At 43.2% G+C, this 9,184-nt stretch overlaps 1 protein-coding gene across 1 annotated transcript; it reads left to right on the forward strand.

The window, feature by feature from the left end:
• The first annotated feature begins 4,262 nt into the window (after positions 1-4,262).
• LOC133911883 (uncharacterized) lies at positions 4,263-8,973 on the forward strand. Its single transcript, XM_062354336.1, has 3 exons — positions 4,263-4,510; positions 5,842-5,925; positions 6,278-8,973. Exon 3 carries the CDS (start codon positions 6,352-6,354, stop codon positions 8,665-8,667), a length of 2,316 nt encoding a protein of 771 aa, XP_062210320.1. The 5' UTR covers positions 4,263-4,510; positions 5,842-5,925; positions 6,278-6,351; the 3' UTR covers positions 8,668-8,973.
• The last annotated feature ends 211 nt before the right edge of the window (positions 8,974-9,184 follow it).

Raw genomic sequence — 9,184 nt, forward strand, 5'->3', positions numbered from 1 at the left:
GTGACACCGACATATGGCATTCACAATCTTCATCGCTGGACCTTCTGGTGTGTACAACAACATCTTTTCATGATTTTTCACACACTCTGTTAAATGCTCCGTGAAACCTTCGGTGTGCATATTTTCATCGGCGGGCCTTTCAACGTGTTGATCTTCAGTCTTCCACTGTTGCACCCTCTCTGCAACAAATGCTTCGTGTAAGCATCCGGTGCCTTTAATTCCGAGCGCTAGACCTTCCGGTGTATGGAAACTTCTCTGACTTTGTCGGTGTATCAGGAACCAGGGGTCCCCGAATCCTGAGGCCAGGCCAGCCATCCGCCACATGGTGTCATCCCGCAGAGTCTCTCCCGCGAGGTGAGAAAGAGCGAGTCCCGGGAGAAGGCGCTCGGGGCCACAGTCGGTGGCCCCCGAGTACCCCAGTCCCCCGATGATCCACGAAATCTAAGTACCGGAAAGAAATTGCTCTGGAAGGTGTACGGTCACCCCGAGCACCCTAGTCCCCCGACGACCAGGAGAGCTAAGTTCCGGGAGAGAGTGCTCAGGGCTGCGTGCGGCAGCCCCCGAGCACTTGGTTCCCCGAGGATCCGAGCAAGAGTGCTCGGGAGAGAGTGCTCGGGGAGGTGAACAGTACCCCCGAGCACTCGGTTCCCCGAGGACAAGAAAGGGCATTCTCGGGAGAGAGTACTCGGGGAGGTAAACAGTACCCCCGAGCACTCGGTACCCCGACGACCCAGAAAGTCCCCTGGTGGAGGCCCCCAAGGGGCCCACCAATGAGGTGTCAACCAGTCAAAGGCTCGAGGCCGTATTTAAAGAGCGTGCGTGGCCTGTCACCTCCATCTGCTCCCGCCGCGCTCAGCGTCAGTTCCTGCCACGTTCTGGCAGAGAGGCGTGGGGTTATTAATTGCACGGGTCCCGTCCCGTGCCATCCGACCCGTCTCAGGATAACGTCGTAAGGACCAAGGCGTTCCGTCTACCGCGCTGCTGTGGCAGGGGAACAAGACAGGGCGGGCACGCCGGGTCGCTCTGCGGTTGCCCGGTGGACCCTCTCCACGGCGCCCGTTGCCAGGGCATTTATTGTGACGGATGACCGGGTGTGTGTCGTATTTTCCACCCCTGATCACTTCGCCCAGAGGAAATGATGACACCCTTTCCATTTATGGTGTCTCAGAACTCGTGCCCCCTCCCGTTCGGGGCACGTTGCTGCCGGCGGGTATTAGAGCAGCCGGCGGCACAGAAGCGGATATAGCTTAATGCATCCCAAGTTGAGAAAAAAACCAAGGGCAACGAAGTGAAGCTGAATGCATCTGGAATAGATCCTCAAGCATAGCCAAGAACACAGCGCAAGAGAAACACGGCTGAGAAAAGAGCAGCACGAGATAGGCTGAGGAACAAGGAGCCCCAGGCTCTTAGATAGACCAACATTCTTGTAACCAGCAACATCCTTGAGGGACTTCCTCAGGGCATTTATAGTATCCATACAGGAGTAGGGTGTTACGCCCCCGTGCGGCCCGAACCTGTCTAAATTCTGGTGCATTTACTTCTTCTTGCACTAGGTCATCTCCACCACCACCGGCCGTTGCATTCAGCACTTCGATGTGTATAGGCATCTGAGCACCGAATTTTCCGGTGTAGTTAATTTTTCTGTGACTTCTTTCAATTCAACCGAACTTTATCATAGCTACGGTAACTTTTTTATATATTGTATCCATAAGACTTACTAACATATATTCTTGATAAATATGTTAGTCTTAATGATTATATTATCATTAATCATTAAAATCGTAATCATAACTTATTAGGACCATTTTCACTACAATTCCCTTCAGCCCCATTAGTCGCAAAAGTGTCATTTTAAGTTATGTGAAATCAACATGTTTAAACTCTTACCATCGATATCTATTTGAATATTTCGATTGAATATTTTAAAATGGTATAGTTAGATTTGTCTTGAAAACTAATTTCAAATATTACAACTTTATTATATTTTGCATGCATTTTATTCAAGTAATTAGTGACCAAATAAGATATTGGTGACCGTATCGACATCCAAAATAATTTTTTTTAAACTGTAGAGAATAGTAAGATGCTAATTAATTTCGACCCAACTTAGTAAGCCATCGGCACAACTTTGCTGCAATCAATCGAGTAGATACTGGAGAGTTCATATCGTTAGGTGCTTTCGGTCGGCACATCAACCTTTTCACGTCCGTTCATCCAGCTCCCTTTTTCTTATCTATACAGATGATTAATCTGCATGTGGGGGCAGATAAAAAAAAAGTTGGGCTTTATTCACGGCGGGGAATCTATGGCGCACTAGTCGAAATTCTCGAGAATTCCTGTGCACAAGAAACTAATATACACGAGATGATCGACACTTGCAGGCCGTGCAAGTCACACAAGCTTGGAGAATTGTGATCAACAGCAACAGGCGGCGAAGATCGATCGGCGTCGTTCTGATTGATGGATCGATCGACTGATGCCTCGCCTTGTTAGCCACCTGATCTTCCAATCACGGAGGTGGCTGCGCACCTACTTGGACTGCAGGCACGCGCCCGGCATATACGTGCAGTGATGCACGCACGCTCGATCGACTTCCCCACGGATCAATTGCCGGCGAAGTCTGCTCCTGTTCCCCGTTCACCCATCGAACCACGGTGTGTGGAGTGTGATCGATCGATCCGTGCGTGGCAGCGATGCGGAGTTGGTGCGCCGCTGCCCCTGTGCCAATTTCTTCGTGCGCGACGCGAGCCGTGGTGATCCGTGATGGATCGGCCGGGGGCCGGAGCCTAGCTAACGTGCAACGACCCTTCGTTGCAGGGGAGGATCCTCACTCCTCAGGGGCGGGTGCTCCACGAAATAAGAAAGGAGCTGAGAAGGACGGGGATGGTCACCGCAGGGATGTGAGCGGTAAAGGTGGCTAATTGGGTCGAGCTAAATAGATCGGTATTAGGTATGGCTATTTTAGTTTGATTCAGGCATGACACGACGGTTTAGGTTGTATCTAAACGGGAGACGTGGCACGACGGATCAGTACGGTACGACTCGTTTAATTATTTTTATTTTTAAAATATCTTATATAATTTATTTAGATATAATATCATATATGATATGTAGTGTAATAATAGTATGTTTAACTCTAAGCACAATGTTGTGTTCGATTTCGAGTGAAAGCTAGTTTTTTGATTTTTTCTATTTTTTTTATGAATTGAAGGGAAAAAAAATAATCAGATCTATCGTACCGCAGGTCAGCATGATTTTAAATAGATCATGTGTAGACTGAAGTCACGGCATATAAACCGACACAACATGATACGTTTAACTGACGAACCTAAACGAATTATACTAAACAGATCATGTCCCAATTAGCTTGTACCGTCCTACGCCGGACCGTCCATTTGGCCACTTCTGGTGAGCGGCAAGTCTCCTTTGTCTATTGTACATTGGCAAACGCAAAGGACCACGTGGAATTAAAAATACTTTTTATATTAAGGCCGTGCAATTAAACTGTCTCTCTTTTAAATCATCAAGTGGAGCTGAGCTGAGATTGTTTTGTAGCGCTACGCATTCATGCGTCCAAAACAATACATAATTAAACTGGAAAGCAAAAATCGTCGTAATATACTGCCTCCATAAGAAAAATTAATCATCTCAAATTAACTTATTTTGTATCTTATCGCTCCTTTCTAACTGCTCAGATACATCTCCTAACGTCTCATCTTTGCTGAGACCAAACTAAATGCTCTGATTATTAGAGCATGTATAATAGGATGCTTAGAGAAAATATTTATAGAAAAATATTTTATTTTCTCAATTGCACTTAGACAGAAAGAAATATGCTTACTTAAACATTATTTATATTAATACTAATAAGATAGTTAACTATATTTAAACATCTATAGCTTTTTGTTTGTATTAAAAAATTACAATTTTTATGTAGGTGCTTAATACTCTCATTCCTTAAGCACTTTCATGCCCTTATGGTTTTAAAGTTTTGTTTACCACAATGTCTTTTTTGGTTATACCGAGAGTGGCTACTAAGATTTTTTTCACTTAAATACGGTATTGACAAAATTGAAGGCAATAGCTTTAAGTAAGTCTGTAAACCTATTCTCTATATTTACAAACGTTCTTAGTGGAATATTTACAAAATGTTTAAAGAAAATCGCCAAAAGCAACGGTAAAAACCGCAGGGTCAGCAAAGGAAACAACACAGACGTTACGAAACGAAATAACGCCGCCAAGACGCGGAAAACTGAAACAAAACAAACGGCCGCCGCCCCCGTCGGTTTTCGCCTTCTTTCTTCTCTAGTTTCCTCTTCCTCTCCGGAAGAAAAGGGCGGCTTGCTGGCTAGCTGCCTGCCTGCCTGCCTGCCTGCCTGCCCAGCCAGCAGGTGACCGCGTGGTCGTCGCCTTCTCTCCCTCTGCCGACGCCGTCTTCGCCTCCGCTTCGGTTGCCTCTGCGGTCGTGAGGGCGGGAGGCTCCGGCTGGGGCCTCTGCCTTCTCTCAGAGGTACGGCCTTGTCTTGTTTGCTCGGACGGGGTTCTGGTTCAGGTTTGTGTGGTCGCTTTGAATCGGCTGTTAGTATGGTGTCTTTGCCTTCTGCGATTTGGTTTGGTTCCCGGGGTTGACTAGGTCGTACGCAAATGCGTGTGTTGGCCGCCGATAAGAACAATTCTCTGTTTAAGAAGAGCAAATTTTGACGCAGAAAGATGGACTTTTGACGTGAAGGAAATTGTTGCGTCGTGCTGTTTCTTGATTCTTTTTGTCCCCACTTAGTTCGTTTGCCTCAGAATTATTTGCGCTGGCTGCTGGCATGATCCAATAGTCTTTGGTTATGTATGTTTTCAGTTAAACATTGATTCTGCTTGTTGTAATATGCGTAAATGTGGGATTTGATCTTTGCAAATTCGTTTGTTCTGTTTAGTGATTTGTTTTCAAGGGCAATAAAATTGCCATGGAAAAGGTGCCACTTTTTAGATTAATGTCGTGGTCCTCTTGTTTCCGTTGGGATTTTGGTTGATCTTGGCTCTTTTACTCGTTTAGTCCTTGCAGTCTCGAGCTGGAAAGACTAATGGTGGAGCAGTGTGGTCTAGGACAGCTTGGCTAGGAAAAAGTTGCTTCTGTTTAATGATCGGTTAGTTGGATGAAGTATTTGTGGAGGAGTGGGATCTTGGAGGGGATCTCTACCCAATTTTAGTTTGTGTTTGTAAAATGTGGAGTGCTCTAGGAATTGTTGGGATCGGTTCGAATTTGAACCAAATGCTAAGGATTTGGATCCAAATTCCCATCCATATCCAAACAGCCCCTTAGACTGATTTGTTCCTCTTATTTCTTTTTGGCCAGTAGTTGAATGACCAAATCTCCTCTTTGCTTGGAGCGCAGTTCAAGGTACAGTAAGATAAATAGTTCTTGAATTGGACATGTCTTGTCATTTGTGGCCTTGTAGAGCTGTAGGTATTGTCTAGTATTCGGATTTGTCGTAGTATCAAGTATGACAAGGACAGCTCGTTTTATAATTCTTCCCTTTTGTGCCTTCTTGTATTCTATAGGTTGTAGACATGGACAATCGAATTCCTAATTGGTGTTCTGTCATATTCTGGCTGCTCCGTTGTTTCAGTCAGGAGGAACTTGTTAAGATCTTTATGTTCATCCCCTCCTATTCCTCCTCTTTCTATAGAAAACTTCTGTAATGTGGTAGGTGTGATAATAGGTGGTGAAGGAATAAAGGACATTGCAAACTGGCGTGATGGGCTCTTTTTTTTTGAAATATTTAATTTATATGTGAGTGATGACTAAGGAAATATTGCTGTCTTGATGACCTTGTTTCCTTTCAAATTCAGGCCAATTATTCATCATGGAATTTGGATGCACTCTTTGACAATTGCCGATTGAGGAGCACAATTGCGAGTACCTGCTTTTAGGAGGTATGTTTCGGATGTGATGACATTTCTCTAATTTTTGTAATTTTGTTTCAGATGCTTTCTTTATAATTTTCATTCAAGCACTTAACTTTGCAGAAGTAAAGTACCAACACAACTAAGAAAAAAAAATTGGTTTAAATAGTTAAGATATCGTGGTGTGAATCCTGCACTTACTACTCAGTTATCTAATGAAGCATTAGTAACCTATTGATCTAGTACAATTTGTGTGAGATGGTTAGGACTACTGCTATTCTGTGTTGCTAATTTAAATTTTCAACTCTTATTTAGTTATGTTGACTCTTAGTGTGTGGTTGTGGAAAGCTCTCGAAATGACATATACACTTTATTGCAACAGTCTAAATATCTCGAATTCAAAAGGAAGAACATCAATCTGACACCGGCACCATCTCAGCTACCAAGAAGGCCTCGATGTCCAAAGTTTTGGAAAGAAGTTCACTCGGTGTCACCACACCTACGAGTTCAGCTTCACCTCCAAAGTCAAAAAAGCATGAAAAGACAGTACCGCATTATCTCAGAGCTTCTACAGGCTCATGCCATGATCTATGCAAGTACGGACACAAAAATCCTTCGGAAGAGGTGCCTAGGTTTTCAGGAGGAAGAAGAAAGAAACTCCCTACTCAGCTGAATAATTTGACATTGCACAGATCAGCTATCTTGGATAGGTCCAAGGATGTCAGGAATAGGAGTCTTTCACTAGCCAAGTCGAGTATATCTCTGGGTGAAGCTGAACGGGTTGCACCCAAGATAACATCAGCAAATCGGAAAGGTGTTACATCCAATGAGCATTTGGTTCTGCAGACTGCCACATCATTTGATCATAAAAAATTGAACTCAGATGGCAGAAACAAGCATTCAATGGTTGCACAGAAGGCTCCAACAAATCTACAGTATTCAAATGGATTTCCAAAATTTGATCAAAAGGCAACAACGCCAGCCAAGGAGGCCACATTTGGTGCGAAGTCGAGGTTTCCAGAGAAGACTTTGCCTGGGAATTCCAGAAATGTGGACAAAGTCACAACAGTTAAGCAATCATTGCTTAAGAGGCCAGCTTCATCTCCTACTAAGCTCAACATGATTAAACATGTGCCTGTTTCATCTCAGGCTTCTAGTCATCATCTATTTTCAAAAGATAAAAGTACTCCGAAAGGAAAGGTTACATCTCCACCAGCAACTATTACTAGAGTGCGTGCAAAACCTGGACGAAGTCCTACAAGGTCAAGCAATGCAAATATAAATGGGAAGGAAGGCTTGGACATGTCCAGATCTGCTTCGGTTGAAATACAAGAAGATGATGTTCAAGTTACAGGCTATTATGCCGAGTCAACACTAGCAGTACTGTCTTCAGATGCCACAGAATGCATAGACAATTCTCGACCAGCACCAGAAGAAACAAGTAATTCCATTTCAGAGGACGCTGGGATGGGAAGCACAGAAAAGAGTGAAGTATTAGCGGGCGAAACCCTCCAGGCCAGTGCCATTGCTCTTGAGCTGCAGCAATCATTAGATGGCCAGGAATTCAATGGTATGCTAGGTGAATCTGATCCAGAACATAAATTAGCAGAGCAGAATGTCGTTCATGGTCGAGCTTCAGAGGATAAAGACAGCCAAACAGATGATCCAGCTCTTTGCCAATTATCAGAACAATTAACAGCTGTGGAAAATACAGATGTATATGACCCTGTATTAACTGAAAGTAATTCGAAAATTGAAGATGATCAAGTTAAAGTCAATGCGCCTGTGGAGTCTCTAATCGCTGAAGGTAAGGAAGAAGTGGGAGTTCACAAATTTTTTGAAAGATCTCCAGAGCTAGTGGCACTTGATGAAACACATGCTGAGGAGCCTGAGTCTTGTTGTGATTTTGCATCTGGAAATGCAGCAGAGAATGACAAAGCTGATGAAGTTTTTGACGGTAGGGTGAATAACTGTACTTCTCACTGCCAATCAATTTCAGAAACTTCATCAGATGTTGGACTTGTGGAGGAACCTAATTCCATGCAAATTGAACCAAGTGATTCTGCTGTTCATGAGTTAGCAAGTGTCAGTAATAAAAATACCTTTGAACATGATGGACCGAAATCAAGGATTTTTATTCCACAATCATCAGAAGAACCGTCAGATGATGAATTTTATGAAGAATATGATTTTGAGTTAAGTGAATCAGATGAATCCTGTACAGAAGATGAAGAGGCGACAATCAATGGAAGTAGGGATGAATCTTTAAAGGCTGGTTACCAAAGACCAATAAGAATCTCAGCACTTGAACTGGATAATGCTAGTATCACACCTTACAAATTGAAGTTTAAGAGGGGTAAAATTGTTGAACTCCCACCAGACAGTTGTGGCCCAAGGAGACTGAAATTTAGAAGAAAGGCTGCAAATGAAGTTTCAGGTGGTGAAAGCCAACCGGTAAGAAAGATTTACAGGAGGAACAACACCAATAATACTGTTCCTGCTAACCCAGATGTGGAATCTCCCGGTGTGAAATTGCGACATCAAGACACACAAGAGAAAAAAGATGCACAAGGATTGTTCAATAACGTAATCGAAGAAACTGCAAGCAAGCTAGTGGAGTCCAGGAAAAGCAAGGTAAAGGCTTTAGTTGGTGCTTTTGAAACGGTGATCTCTCTCCAGGATGGCAAACCCACATCATCCACACAACAAGCTAGTAATTCGCAAGATTCAGTTCAAGATGACGAGGGAAATGCACCTGAGGAAGCTGAATAGAACATGCATGTATTTCAAAGATTTTCAAGTTTCCATTCATCGTTTGGACTCTTTTTCTTTTAATGGCTACGGAATTGGGCCTGATGGTGAGGATTTTGTATAGCTTGTACAGTAGATTTGTCCTGTAGAATAACATAACAATGGCTGAAAAGGTTTACAGAGCATATATAGTCAATGTGTTCCATGGAAAGAGTGCTCTGAAGTTTACTTCATTGTAAATCAATTGAGACTGTAAAACCAAGTGTTCTTTTGTTTGGCTTGGATTTCCTAAATGCTATAATAGAAGAGTTGGTTTTGCTGTACCTACTTCTGGTTTGATTTTCGCTATGATGATGGTATTATTTGTATGTAAAAGACTCGGTGCGTTGAAACTTCTAAATTTTGTTCTATTTTAATGAGTATATGCACTTTTTTTCTCATAGTTCCTACTCCATATTTCATCTTGAATATGGATGCATAGAGCTTTCATTGTATCTCTTAATTCCACACCCTTCAAACATGTTCATGTTGCTTTCAG

Source organism: Phragmites australis, chromosome 3 (genome assembly GCF_958298935.1).
Source record: "Phragmites australis chromosome 3, lpPhrAust1.1, whole genome shotgun sequence".
NCBI lineage: Eukaryota > Viridiplantae > Streptophyta > Magnoliopsida > Poales > Poaceae > Phragmites > Phragmites australis.